Source organism: Aulonocara sp. 'chitande type north' Nkhata Bay, linkage group LG17 (genome assembly GCF_057382095.1).
Source record: "Aulonocara sp. 'chitande type north' Nkhata Bay isolate Kocher_YH1m ecotype deep benthic linkage group LG17, A_spYH_male_GT1.1, whole genome shotgun sequence".
Classification (NCBI taxonomy): domain Eukaryota; kingdom Metazoa; phylum Chordata; class Actinopteri; order Cichliformes; family Cichlidae; genus Aulonocara; species Aulonocara sp. 'chitande type north' Nkhata Bay.
Genome location: NC_141360.1, coordinates 35,904,815 through 35,918,699, shown reverse-complemented (window position 1 = coordinate 35,918,699; position 13,885 = coordinate 35,904,815). Strand labels below are relative to the sequence as shown.

The window sequence follows — 13,885 nt, the reverse complement described above, 5'->3', positions numbered from 1 at the left end:
ACATAAAAAATATCAGTCTGCTCTATAGCACAGTTGTTCGTTTATTAAAATATGCATTACACAGTATAAAGCTGCAACATTACTTTAACACCCAGTGTGGGATAATGCACCATAAATGCCTACCATATTACTCTGTAGCAAAAAAAAAAGGTTATCAGCCACATTACTGAGTGAGCTGAAGAATTAAGATTAAGAGAAAAATAATGAATAAATGATAGCTTATATGAAACCCGAAAACCAGTAATTACACAGGCCTGAGTCATGAGAGGAAAGAAAATACAGTCAGATCTCAGATTATTTTAGCAGCTCTTGTGAGAAACTAGACAAAAATGTGGCAGTTCAATTGTACTGATGGCCAAATATGTTATTATATATTCAGAAAGTTATATTTGGCAAAAACGAAAGGTAAACATCGATAGTTTTATGAACTTAAATAAATAAAACATCTCAACAGGCACAGTGTTGTCAGTGAGGGGGTGACAGGGACTTTTCAGAGTTATATCCACCGACATCTAAACCGCAGTCTTCACTATTGGCCGAGTCAACCAGTCTCTCTCTTCCTCTTCTGCTGTCGTCGTCGTCGTCGTCCTCCTCCTCCTCCTCGTCTTCGTCGTCAGCGTCCTGCTCCTTGCGGGACCCCCTTTCTGTCTTGGGCCCTTTGCAGATCTTGAGGTGGCGCGTGAGGTGGTATTTGGTGAGGAAGGCTTTGTTGCACTTCTCGCACACAAAGTCTCGGCGGCCCTCGTGAGAGTTCATGTGCTTCTTCAGGTGGTTGGTCTTGAGGAAGTGTTTGTTGCACTTTGGGCACTGAATCCGCCGCTCACTGTCATTGAGAAATGAAGGAGATTTAAAAACAACTATTAGACACTCTGGATTCTGAGAGTACAATCCATCTGTTGACTTTTAAAGCAATGAAGTGACGCACTGTGTGTGAGAGAACATGTGCTGCTTCAGGTCGTGTTTCCTGATGAACGCTCGATCGCAGAGGTCACACTTGAGCTTCTCCGCCCCGGTGTGGATGAGCATGTGCGACGCCACGTGGGACTTCTGAGTGAACGACTTCTCGCAGACTGTGCATCTGTAGTTCTTCTGACCTGTCAGTGCGAAAACATGTGTGCATGTGTTAATCAGTCTGTGTGCCGAGCATCTGAAGTTACACTATTTACGCTGTACCTACCTGTGTGAATTTTCAGGTGCATCCTGAGGTTGCTGGGGTCGCTGAAGGCTTTGCTACAGTACTCGCACTTGTGAGGTTTCATCCCCACATGGCCCATGAAGTGCACCTTGAGTTTAGTGGATGTAATGAACGCCCGAGTACACATGCTGCATTTGAATTTCTTCTCCCGCACGTGGCCCTGACCTTTTGCCCTGGAGGTAATGTTATCAGAGTTTCTATCACTGCCGCCCCCGCTGCTGGCGCCGGTGTCAGTGTTTGTCTGCCCTGCAGCAGGGTTGTGACAGGGCCACGGGGAAGAGGAGGAGCTAGAGGTTTCATTTGTCAGCTTGTCTTCCTGGTGAGAGTGTTGCTGGGGCTGCTGCTCCTGTTGCTGTTGCTGCTGAGTTGGTGGTTGCTGTTGCTGATTGTGGTCCTGCTGTGATGGGCTGTGGCTGTGTGGAGGTTGGGTATGGCTGTGGTTACTGTTATGGCTGCCAAGATGAGACTTAAGGTCAGAGAAGGAGGCGCACTCTTTGCCACACTGGCAGATCTGACCCTCGGGTACCTGTGTAACACCTGAGAACCAAAGAAAAGGAAGTTAGAGAGTTGAGAATGTGGGCCAGTCAATGGCATCTATTCCTTCATCCTCCAGGAACTGCCTGCATACTCTCACCATATGATTATTGTGTACCAGGAGGTACCTAGGACCCACTGCACCAATGTAGGGTCAGACAATGGGTCCAGCTGTTTACTCACACTCGTACTAAATGAGGGTTCCTTAAATTTATACAGAGGGTTAGACATATTTAGTCATGTCCGCTCACCCATCAGCCTGCAGTAGTCTCTGCTGTAATAGAAGAGCAGCTCCTGGTCCGGGTGGATCTCAGTGGTTGTGCAGAAGAAGAGTTTACCGTTAGCAGGGTACGCCACCAGATTCTGCTCTTCATGTGTCCTGGACACACAAACAAAAACGTGTTAATTTTAATTTGCATTGTAGGTAATGTAGGCAACAATGGCATATAAAAACACGAGCATTCACCGAGCTTTGCGGACGAACATCATCCAATTGCATTCGTTCTCATCTGTTGTCACGATGCAGAACTCTAGCACGTTGTTGTGGTACATCTGTGACAGAAAAACTTGTTTATCATGCGTTCCCATGCTTTCATCGTGGTTTTGTATTGAATGTGGCAACTGCACTCCTAACAAAGGGCCACAAGATTAACCTTCCATATTTGAGGTGTGTCCTTTTCCGGCCAATCAGAGAGGTCCACGTTGCTACAATGCTGGCCAACCATTGGTCCAAAACAGGTCCTTGGTGGAATGACGTCCCGTGCAAAAACTCCTATGAGTGCAACCACATGCACATTTAAACATGAGCTTAGAGTAACATCTGAGGTCTGTCCTCATTAATAATCAAGTTTCTTTTCTTACCGAGCGGTTCGTCGGCAACAGAGATACGCAGGCACAGCGGACGCGGGAGAGAGAGGCGAGCCCGGCTTTGGATGGGAGCATCTGGGATGAAAGTGACTGGGCCATGCTCAGGACAGTCTGAGGTATATGAGCACTCACACAGTGTGCACCCTAAAACAAAAATGCACATTAGCTTTAAAGATTTCTCCATAAGCTATCGATTTTACTTGGATAGGAGACTTGAAGTTAAAAACTCACAGATGCTGTAAGCATTGACCATGTTCTCCTTGTTGGAAGAGGAATCCTCGAGCTGCAGCGTCGAGTTCACCAGCACCAGGTTGTTTTCCGGCCCCAGAGAAACCTCAGCAGTGATGGGGGACACGTTAACGGCCTCCAGCCCCATCCCAGAGTGTCCATGCAGAGACACAGGCTCCAGCTGGTTCTGGTTGGCCATGGAGCCGGTGAGTACCACACTTACTACGCCTGAGTTCAGCTCCCCGTTCGTGTGGAGTTGCTCCCCAAGTCCCCCTGCTCCCCCTCCCCCCGAGTTGCCCACTCGCCCCCCCATGTGATCCTGTTCCATTACCACTGGCAATTCGAGCACAGGGGGTCCATGCAGGGGCATCACCCCACCAGAAGAGTCCACCCCTGTCAGGCCCTCGTGAGGCTGGGGCTGCCTTCCCCCTCCGAGCTGCTGCTGGGTGTCAGGCACCGGCACTACTCCGACTCCATCCATTGAGGCCAATTCCTCCCCCATCCGCTCAGGAGACATGGGACTGCTGACACGTGACTCCATGGCAAGCCCTGTAGAGTCCAGCTCATGAGCACCTGTCTGGTGAAGGTCTGCCTGACCACTAACTTGTCTGGAGTCCATGGGCACCAGGCCCTGCTCCAGTGGGCCTCCAGGGCCACTATAGGGATCCAGACCTGAGGAATTGTTACTGGGCACAGACAGGGTCCCATCCATGTTAAGGCTGCTGGGATGAATATACTGAGGTGGAGGACGGTCTGCCAGGTAGGACAGAATACCTGTAGACCAAACACAGAGACCGTGTGGGATATACAACTTAAATTAAACATTGCCCTCGCCTCTAGATGAGTGTTCTGAGAAACCTTAACCCACCTGGCAGTATGTGTCGGAAGTAGCTGCTTTCCAGGTGAGGGTATGGTGGAGGGGGCAAGGAGTAATTCCTTTCAGGCAGGCCGCACATCACCCCTCTATCACTCAGTGGACCCATGGGGAGCATCAGAGACAAGGCTGAAGGGAGAGAACCAAGGGAAGGACCCAGACTGGGGATGGCCACTGGCATACCTAAACTCCCAAACCAAAGAACAGGTAAATACACACTGACGCTTGAGACAAGAAAGAATAATATGCAAATGAAAAATATGATCTATCTGCAAACAAAAACATTTTATACACCAGCTATAAAGTGAAAAATAACTGTCAATAGCTGTTTAATTAGTACATGAAACCGGGTTAACACTGACAACAGAAATCTGGACACAGTCATGTACGCCCCACGAGTCTGAGCAGGCCTCTACACAACCCATATTGTAAATATATGTAAATATGTGAGGATTGTCAGGATGCTTTCAAGCTTGATACCTTCATTAACAAAAATCTAAGTGCAAGTGTAACTTCTGATGACGAGTCAGTATTTTACAAGTATCAGTTAGAAAACAAACTAAATTTCTTATAATTATAACTTTGTTTAACAATAAGAAATAATTATTACAATATGCTTTGTGACTTTTTCTCCTTATTGGGTCTTCCAGAAATCAGAATTAAAAGCAGAATAGCTGGAGTGAGTATGTTTTGTTTATAAAGGACAAAATGTGTGGACCATCACAGATCACCAGGTCGGTCTAATGTGTTCCCAGCTACAGCATTAAGAGCAGGAAGCAGCGTGTTCCATACCTGGAGTGGGAATGGGATTGTGCGTGGGGGAGGTGGGCAGACCCAGGTGGCTGGCACTCACTGAGGACACGCTGAGCTGGTCCATGCCCACAGGACTGAGGTTCATGTCATTCATCCTGGAGAGTCAACATCAGAGGCAACCTGAGCGTTTAGCCAGAAAGCTAGCTAACATACACAAGTAAGCACATTTTGGGAGGGTGAGGGGGTGAGAAGGTTATTGTACCAACCTCGCGACCGTCTTTTTTTCTGAAGGGAAGCGTTTAGTAATAAACAGAAAGCACACAATGTGCACACAGATTAAGTACAAACTTACCTGAATTTAACAACTGAGGTCCTGCAGTAGCCGTGTACATCTGAGTGGTGCTCCTACATGTCTGTCCCTGCGAATTAAAGACAGTAGGCTTGAAATAAACTTAAAGCGCATGACACTGACAAAGAAGCTAAAACTAAAGTCAACGTTATCAGATTTTTTTTTTAAAGAAAATAAAAAAGCTTTGCAACTAGCTAGCTAGTTAGCCCAACATCTCCGGACTGGCCGCACTGTTAGCTTTGTTCGAGCGGTTTCTGCTGGGCAGTATTACACGTGTAACTCGATACGTCCGTAAGTGTTGCTTTGTTGCTGAAACGTTGAGGATTTTAAAAGGAAAAGCCGTGAAAACAACAACATACCAACACAATACCTCCATGACCTGGGCCATGACAGTACTGCCTCCCGGCGCATGCGCCGTAGCATAGAAGGATGGAGGCGCGTCGGCTGATCACAGGTCAGTAAGAGGGATAACCTCCTCCTAATTTACCTTTAGTTTTTAATATTTACTATTTAATGTTTTTATAAATCTGTGCGGTGTTTCTTAGTGAAAAATGTAACTAGGAAACGCTTATTTGCTTTATTTTGTTTCCTTTGGTGCTTGTTTAGCTGTCCAGGGAATGATGTTGGTGAGTACGAACACGGCAAAGAGGCTGTAGTTCGGAGGTGTCAAACATAGGGCCCGGGGCCCGAATCGGCCCGGCAAAGACTCCAGTCTGGTACGCTGGACGGAAGATATGGTGGAGGGTATAAAGTTTTGTTCTTTTAATTGCATTTTTATAAGATTTCCAGCTGTTCCTGCTAATAAAGAACGCCCCCCCCCCCCCCCCCCCCCACGCACACATACAGCCACTCATACACTAAAGTAGGTAAATAGTAGACAATGAAATGACAGAAAAGTTCTTGTATTTTTACTGTTTAGTAAAAGCTTATTTAGATTCTTCACTATTCTAAGAGACATATTCTTATTCTTTTAAATAAAAAATACTATAAAAGGTAATATTTTAATTATCTAATTCTATGGGGTTTGTTTAGGTTGTGATTTTTCTTCTTGCTGCTCCAGTCTAGTTCTTGATTTACTGATTTGTCAGATAAACTTGAAGTTAATCTTACACTCCTCTGCTGTGACATTGAGGAGTGTGTGTGCTTTTACTACCAGTTGGTGATAAGTTTCAATTTTTTGGCACTGAAAGATTGAATGCTATCATGTGGAACAAATAACTTCATGTTATGATGTTTCATGATGGTTTTACGTACAAATGCTACCTTCAACTCATATTTTGTTGTTGGATTAGGATTTCAAGGACATACAGTCCCTTGCAAAAGTCATCTATTATCATTGTTGAAAAAGAAAAAAGAAAACAAAGATAGATGACTTTGGGATATTTTATCCCAAAATACACCAAATAAATCCTAATCAACATCCATAAGGCTAATTGTTGAATAACTTACAATGAAAATTACTTATAAGCCAATAAAATTTTCCAATCTTTTTTTGTCCTGCTGAGAACTGCTTCACACTGTTAGCGGAAGGAAGAAAACGTTGTGTAAACAATTTTATCTTGTTGAGAAAAGCTACATGGATTCATCTCCGCCCAGGATCACACCCACCCATGTCAGCAGCCTCAAAACCCCCAACAAACAAGCTGTCACTGACTACATCGAGGGCAGCCGACTTTGTTGTTGTTTTCTTTTCTTTTCTTTTCTTTTTTTTAAAGATAACACGTTTCATCTGCAAAAGTCAGAAGGAAACTCGCGCACACACCAGTGATGGTTGTTGTGAGGAGGCTCTGACGAGGTGAGTTGAAACGATTCATTTGGTGCTGGATGGTTTGAATCGATGTAATACCCTCTGACTTTATGATAAAAAAATGTATTTTTTCTTGTTATTTCAGCAGAATGGCTTACCACAGTCAGGGGATGATGGAGCACATTTCACTCGTCCGTCCGCTGGCTCTCCACGGCATCTCCATGGACAACAGCGGAGCGCACCGTCAAGACGCGCTTCGCCTCGGACTGCCCTGCCACCTGGACGCCTACTTTGACCCCGTGCACGGACAGAGATTACCCTGCAGACGATTCTCCTACATCCCCTTTCACGGACCCCTCGGTGTGTGCGATTACTCTTTCGAGCCCGCGTTTATCCGGAAAAGGAACGAACGGGAACGGCACCGAGTACGCTGCGTAAACGAGGGTTACGCGCGCCTCCGGGAGCACCTGCCTCACGAGTTCGACGACAAACGGCTCAGCAAAGTGGAGACGCTGCGAGCGGCCATTGACTATATCAAACACCTGCAGAACCTGCTGGATGTAAACGTCTCCGGGGTGGAGGTGTCACTCGGAGGGGCGCGCAAACTCGAGCGGCTACAGCAGAGCTCGGAGTGCACTAGCGATGGAGAAACTCAAACCAGCCTAAGCGAAAGCGGGGATGTTGTTTAAATAGCCCTGCCTGTCACTCAGACCTGCTGTGTATGATCAAAGTGTAAAAAGGAAAAAGGGACAGTAAAGATGAGCTGTAATTATTATTGAGTCATATTATTTTTATATCATGCAGTCAATGAAATAATAATGTCTTTCTTCACTTTCGGAAAAGGTACATGTTACAAAATAATCCCAGCTCATTTATGTCATCATTAAATTGAGTTTAAAAAAAAGCATTAACGTCCAATTATTTTTTTACCACATGTTACAAGCTCTTTGTGGTTGAAAAGTATCAACAAGGTTCCTGAGCTTACTTTTGACTAAAACATAACCCTGTGCGAAATGTCTCTTTAGAGAGACTTTAGAGCAAGGGTGTCATGAGGCCAGGGGGCCAGAACTGGCCTGGCAAAGACTCAAATCTAGCCCAATGAGCGCTTTGGAAATTATAAGCAAGTACTTTTGAACTTTTAACTGTATTTTCATAACGTTTACAGCTTTTTCTTTGGATAAAGACCTCCCCTTTTTCCATTCATACTACACCCAAATGATATGTAACCGATAAAATGACAAAAGTTCCTGTTTATCCACTATAGAAATTTAAGTTTGCTTGTGTTTTTTTTCCATAGCTACCGTAATCGCATACAGTACAGTAATAGCTACCAGAGCTTTTTCTGTAATTTAACATATTCAACACTTTTTTTCTTATACTAAGACATCTCAGGGATTAAATGTTTAGCTAAATGTCTTTCCACTGATGGAAAGGGGGAATTTCAACTGGTCCAGCCCAAATAACATGTGTGTATGTGGCCTATGATATAACACTGGTTCAACATTGCTGTGTCAGAGTCCCATTTTTATCCATCCTTCTGCCATCTTAACTGCATATTTAATTCAGTGTCACGGAGGAGCTGGAGCTTATTTCACCTTTTACTGTGGAACCTCGGGGTGCACATCACATGTTGACAGTCTCTTTGCTCTCCGGTTACTTTGAAATGTTTTCCTCAGTTTTAAAGCGCTGGATTTAGATACAAATAATTTCCCTTATGTAAGTTAAAAAAATAATGGCTTTCCCGTGCACAGGTCTAAGGTGGCATGTACAATCATGCACTGAATGATTAAGCAACTCAAAAAATCTGCTGTTTGAACTTTTCTGAGCCTCGCGCATGGGCAGTTTGGTTGTGCAATCAGAAAATCTGTTCTAATCAATGGAATAAGGTGATGTTATCATTCTGCTTTGACACACAAGATTTCGATTGAGTGGAATTTATTCTCTTTGGTTTGTTATTTAACAACAACACGCTCAGTCTCGTCTTGTTTCAAGAACGAGCGGCTATTGATATAGTCATAAAAAATGAGAGAAATGAAATCTCAAATCTGCTACTGAACTAGTTAAGTAAATAAATTTATTTATATAGCACTTTTCACAGATAAAAATCACAACAAAACCAGAAATAAAAATTAAGTAATAATATAAAACAATAAGTTGAAAACATAAGACAACTAACCACTTTAGTTGTCATTAAAGTGGTTATTTAACTTCATTTGAACTTGCTGCACATTAATATGAGCTCAAGAATTCAGTTAGTCTCCTGATATATTTGTAACTATGAAAACGCTTTTGGCCATGACAGAAAATCGAGGATTTTTACTTTGCTGTTGCTTCTCTGTTGTAACTGTAGCCCTTCTGATGAGCCCTTTTCTCCCACCCTGACTGCTGAGAATCTTGTGCTAAAGGCCATTTGCTGCTCAGTGTTCACTCTGGACAAAAACCTTCTTAAGCCAAGCCCGAAGATGAACAGCACTCAATGATGACATCTACCTTCTCATTTGTAAGCTGTGCATTCTGAGTGTTTTATCTTACTGCTTTATGTATGAGCTGACAATACCAAGGTACTCCTTGCTTTTTTTCTGCCATTTAACTTTTATTTTTTGTAATAAATAATCAGCATTGTCAAGCAGTTTGTGCAGCTGTAGATTAGCATACTTGATTTCTCGCCAGTGTTAAACGGTTGTTTGCAAAACCATGCTTTTAAAGCAGTTTCCCAAGCACTCCTTAAGCAAGAAGCATCCCTTCAGAAGAAAGTATCTCTCTCTTTCTTCATGTTTTTTGCACCTAAATGTTCTTCAAAGACCACCTACTTCATATCTCATGGTACTCAGGAAGTTTTTGCCTTCTAATATCTTGAGGAATGCATTTATCAGGGAACCCTCAGCTTCATAAGAGGAAACTCTAGAAACATTCGTCTCTACTTCTACTATTTGCATGTTTATCCTTCCAACCTCCGCTGGCCTGCATGGAAACAGCCCCTTTCTCATTTTCTGTAATACCAAAACCACAAATTTACCCCCAAAAAGTAAACATTAGCGATATTGTATACAGTTAAAGGGGATTTGGAAAGCCCTGCAGAATGCACGCCAACTGAACCGTGCAGATAGGGGAGAATGGCATTGATTTCCACTAAAGCATGACAAACCCTCAACAAAAGGCGTTTGGTAGTGCAGTGTGTGAATTAGACCCAATAATTAGCCAAGTGCTGGTACTTTGCGCTTGATGGTTCAGCGGCACTCTAAAGATGGAAAACATGAAGCTACTACTGAAGCTACTAAAGCTTCTGCCATAATGCATGTTTTCTTTCCTGAAGTACACAGGCAGATTCTAATCGGATTCCTGCACAGATTCCTTGGATCCATGGATCTATTTCAGTGTGAAATTTGTTGCCTATGTGTGCGTGAGATTTAACCCATAATAAAGAGGAAAGGGTTGTGAGGAATCATGTGGATTGTGTTTTATTTTTGGAAAGTGTGTTCCACATCCTCACCTCCTATACAATCAGTTTTTTGAATCTGAGGGACTAAAAAAACAAAACAAAAACAACTGCTCAAACATTGTTGTCCTCTGAACATCTTGTCACACAGGGCCACCATGGGCCCTTAGTAAACACACGCTTGAGAACAATTGGGTATATCCCTTACAATGTGGTGAAAAGCATGCTAAGCAAGATTTCAATTATGTAGTCACAAAAACAGAAAGATGAAAACAATAAAGAAAATAACACGTGGAAGAAAAATGAGGAAGGAAATTAGAATACAATCAGACAAGCAAGTTTAATCTCAATATTAAGCCTGCTGATCTATTCCTGTTTGCGCAAGGCTACACATTCGTGCAGCGCATGGTGAGAGAATTCCTGCAAACGTTCGCGATGACTAGGCGCGATAAAGTTTATCAGCTGCAGTGAGATCAGTAGGGGACCACCAGGAAAGATTGCTGCCGCATGTTCAGACACAGAGCCCTCATCCGGGGACGGAAACGGAAGAAATGGGACTAACAGGGCACGCAATGATGCTGAGGTGTCCTCCTCAAACTGCAGAAAAACACAAGTGGAGCTCAACTTAAAAAACATGTTTTGAAAGAGCATGTGTTTGTGGCAAAGCAAGTTTATCAGCGTTAGTTCATCATTACTATTACAGCAGTGGGGGAAGCAGCTGCTTTACTTTATTGAAAGGAGTAATGCCACACCATAAAAAATCTTTAGTAAAACTCCTGCATTTAAATAGCTCGACAGTTGAAAAGCCTGCATCTGTGATGGCGTGAGATTGCATTCGTAAGCATGTTGTGGGTAACTTTCCCATCTGTGAAGGCCTCATTAATGCAGAATAATCTATACAGGTTTTGGAGCAACATATGCCGCCATGCTGATTGCATCTTTTTTTTCCGGGGAAGCTTTGTTTATTTCAAGACACAATGCCAAAACCACACTTTGCGTGCATTCTGACAACATGGCTCAAATGTAAAAGTTCATGTCCTATCAAATTCTCAAAGCATTCACCACATTCTGAGATGAAAAACAAAGAACACACTGAACTGTTGTAATCCTACGTCAAGAAGCATATGTGGCGTACAAATGCACTGATGTCCTCGCTGTCTGAAAGCTGACATAGTGTTGATAAAAGAAGCAGTGATGTAACACAGAACTATATGTAGCCCAGTTTATTAAACCATGTTGCTGGCATCATCTCAGTAAATCAGCATTCTCTGAAATACTCAGTCTGGCAACGACAATCGTGCGATGTTCACTTCAAAGTCACTTAAATCATCTTTTTTTCTACATTCTGCTGCTCAGGCTGATCTTCAGCAAATCATCTTGACTGAGACTACATTCCTGAAAGCACTGAGCTGCTACCATGTGACTGGCTGATAAGATATTTGAACAGTTGAACATGCGTTCTAGATAAAGTGGCTGGTCAGTGTATAGCGGGGGAAATAAATGCAATGCTTAATTTGCAATCTCAAACTGCATTTTGAGAGAAAAAAAGGTTTATTTATAGTCACACGTATCCGGGTTATTAAAGTGATGGATATGTGAGAATGTAATGAATAGTAATACAATTTTACTATGTAAGTAAAGGTAAAATATTGTATTTATTTTTCCATCACATTTACAGATGGACAAAAGTTAAAGCACAATCACCACATATGGCCTTTAGACATCACAGGAAAATCCAGGTCCTGTAGTCCACTACATTTTATACGTGTAGTAGGATATGTGCACTGTAGGTTCTGTATGTACAGTTTGTGATATAAAACTGTAGAATTCTAGATTAATAGATTCATTTCTAATCTGAAGTCCAATAGAAAATCAATTCTCAGATGAAACTCAGCAAACAACCAGGAAAACTACAGAAAAAGCACCAAAACTAGAAGCAAAACTACAACAATACTCTGACTAGTACTTCTACACTGTCTGTGTTTAGTCAACATGGAGATAAGCACCAACTCAACAGGCGAGGTAAGATTTTCTGAATATCAGAGACTGTTTTCTTAAAGTGTTTAGGACAGTCCAGTATTCTTTGATTGGTTCATCTTATCTCTGTACAAATGCAATTGTGTGATTGGATCAAAAAATAAAGTTTCCAGGGAGGGTCAGGATGAAAGAAGGGTGGGATGAGTTTTAATGACCCATACTGGTAGCCTCATGCTGAGCCTGATGGCCATTAGATCTACCTACACTCTAACAAAGGGGTGGGGAACTCCAGGTCTCAAGGACCGGTATCCTGTAGGTTTTATTTGTCCTTGATCCAACACACCTGATTTAAATGGCTAAATTACCTCCTCAACATATCTTGAAGTTCTCCACGGGCCTGGTAATAAACTAATCCTTTGATTCAGGTGTGCTGACCTCGGATGAGATCCAAAACCTGCAGGACACTGGCCCTTGAGGCCTGGAGTTCTCGAATCGCTGATCTAACAGTTTGCATGAGTTTGTGAATAGTATACAGTTCTTGTTGAGAATAATTCATCTTAATGTTAAGTGACTGTCTTTAGTGAATCAAAACATGTTTATTTTGCATGTGTTGCATGTGTATTTCTTTGTCTTTTAGTCACTTGAACAAGTGCAGCCTGATTTTGCATCCCAGCATGATGGACATGCTCCCCAGCAGCATGCTGCAAACCCTGCACCAAGCCCTTCTGGATAGTCAGGAGCTGGATGCAGAAAATGCTGCTCTGAGGCAGCAGCTCACCCAGTGTAAGGAAGAAAGACAGATGCTGGTTGAGAACCAGAAAGAAATCAAATTTTATGAAGAGGAGAGGAAGAGAACAAAGAAAGAAATGGAGATTAACCTCAGGTCCCGGAAGCAAACACTGCACCACCAGCAAACCATCTTGATTATTTGTATTTTACCACAGATGAACATTTTCATACAGCAAATGTTTTGTACTTCATCAAAGTTAAACTACAAGCCCCGAAGTAGTTCGACTTATGAACGTGTATGACCTTTTTGATTTGATACAGAATTTTACTGCCAGATATTGGCTGGAATAAATCCTGAACAAGAACACCCAGAGAGCACACCCAGGAGCCAAATTTAGCGAGCATTTGTGGCTTGTATAAGCTGAAAAACTTGAGATTTTAAGATATGTTCACACACTGTGTAATTTTGTTATGGTGTCAATGTGATGTTGTAGGTTGTCATATTGAAAAAGGTCTAGGTCTAGTATATTGTTGTAATGTTTGAGGATGCTCCATAAAAAAAACTTGTGGTGGAAATATAAAGTCTTTGCTAATTTTCATATTTGGTGTGATCTTCAAACCAAATCTGAAAATGATATATTGAAAACCTTAAATGCCAGACCACCTCCTCTACACACACACACACACACACACACACACACACACACACACACACCGTTTTCTCCAGATTCAGCTTCAGCTCACAGGCTGCTGCCTTGATTATTTCCTGTTACATTTTAGGATTAAAGCTTAAAGTCATCTTTTCCCCTTTACTGCTTTCAAGGTGATTTCCAGGTGACCAAGAAATAAGGTACCAAACCATGATGCCCCCTCCACCATAGTTCACACTGAGGATTTGTTGGCTTTCTTTCCTCAAAATACAGCTTTTATTTTATTTTTTCTGTTAACTTTTTTTTATTTGTATTTATCTATTTTCCATGTTGTTTGTATGTGCTCTTGAATTTTGAAAATTTGTTCAGTTTGTGTTTGATCTTGAGGCAAATGAGGCATGATTCACAAATATCAGTCTTTCTTAAACAGCAGACTATTAGTAAAGTGATGCTAAGAACATCTGATCCTAGGGGGAGTTTTTGAGAAGTCTGCATCGTGAACAATTAATCTGCCGCTCCCTTTAGGATCATCACAGTGAATCATCT

General features: G+C 42.5%; 2 protein-coding genes across 2 annotated transcripts; one reads left to right on the top strand and one right to left on the bottom strand.

The window, feature by feature from the left end:
• On the bottom strand, positions 1-5,242 carry prdm4 (PR domain containing 4). Its single transcript, XM_086269542.1, has 12 exons — positions 5,160-5,242; positions 4,804-4,870; positions 4,491-4,606; positions 3,693-3,881; positions 2,828-3,598; positions 2,591-2,740; positions 2,383-2,501; positions 2,196-2,281; positions 1,981-2,108; positions 1,178-1,732; positions 926-1,094; positions 1-823 (listed from the first exon to the last, which is right to left on the bottom strand). Exons 3-12 carry the CDS (start codon positions 4,603-4,605, stop codon positions 466-468), a joined length of 2,640 nt encoding a protein of 879 aa, XP_086125668.1. The 5' UTR covers position 4,606; positions 4,804-4,870; positions 5,160-5,242; the 3' UTR covers positions 1-465.
• A 221-nt stretch (positions 5,243-5,463) lies between these two features.
• On the top strand, positions 5,464-7,406 carry LOC147310485 (achaete-scute homolog 4-like). The gene is made up of 3 exons (XM_086269543.1): positions 5,464-5,544; positions 6,543-6,595; positions 6,696-7,406. Exon 3 carries the CDS (start codon positions 6,697-6,699, stop codon positions 7,234-7,236), a length of 540 nt encoding a protein of 179 aa, XP_086125669.1. The 5' UTR covers positions 5,464-5,544; positions 6,543-6,595; position 6,696; the 3' UTR covers positions 7,237-7,406.
• The last annotated feature ends 6,479 nt before the right edge of the window (positions 7,407-13,885 follow it).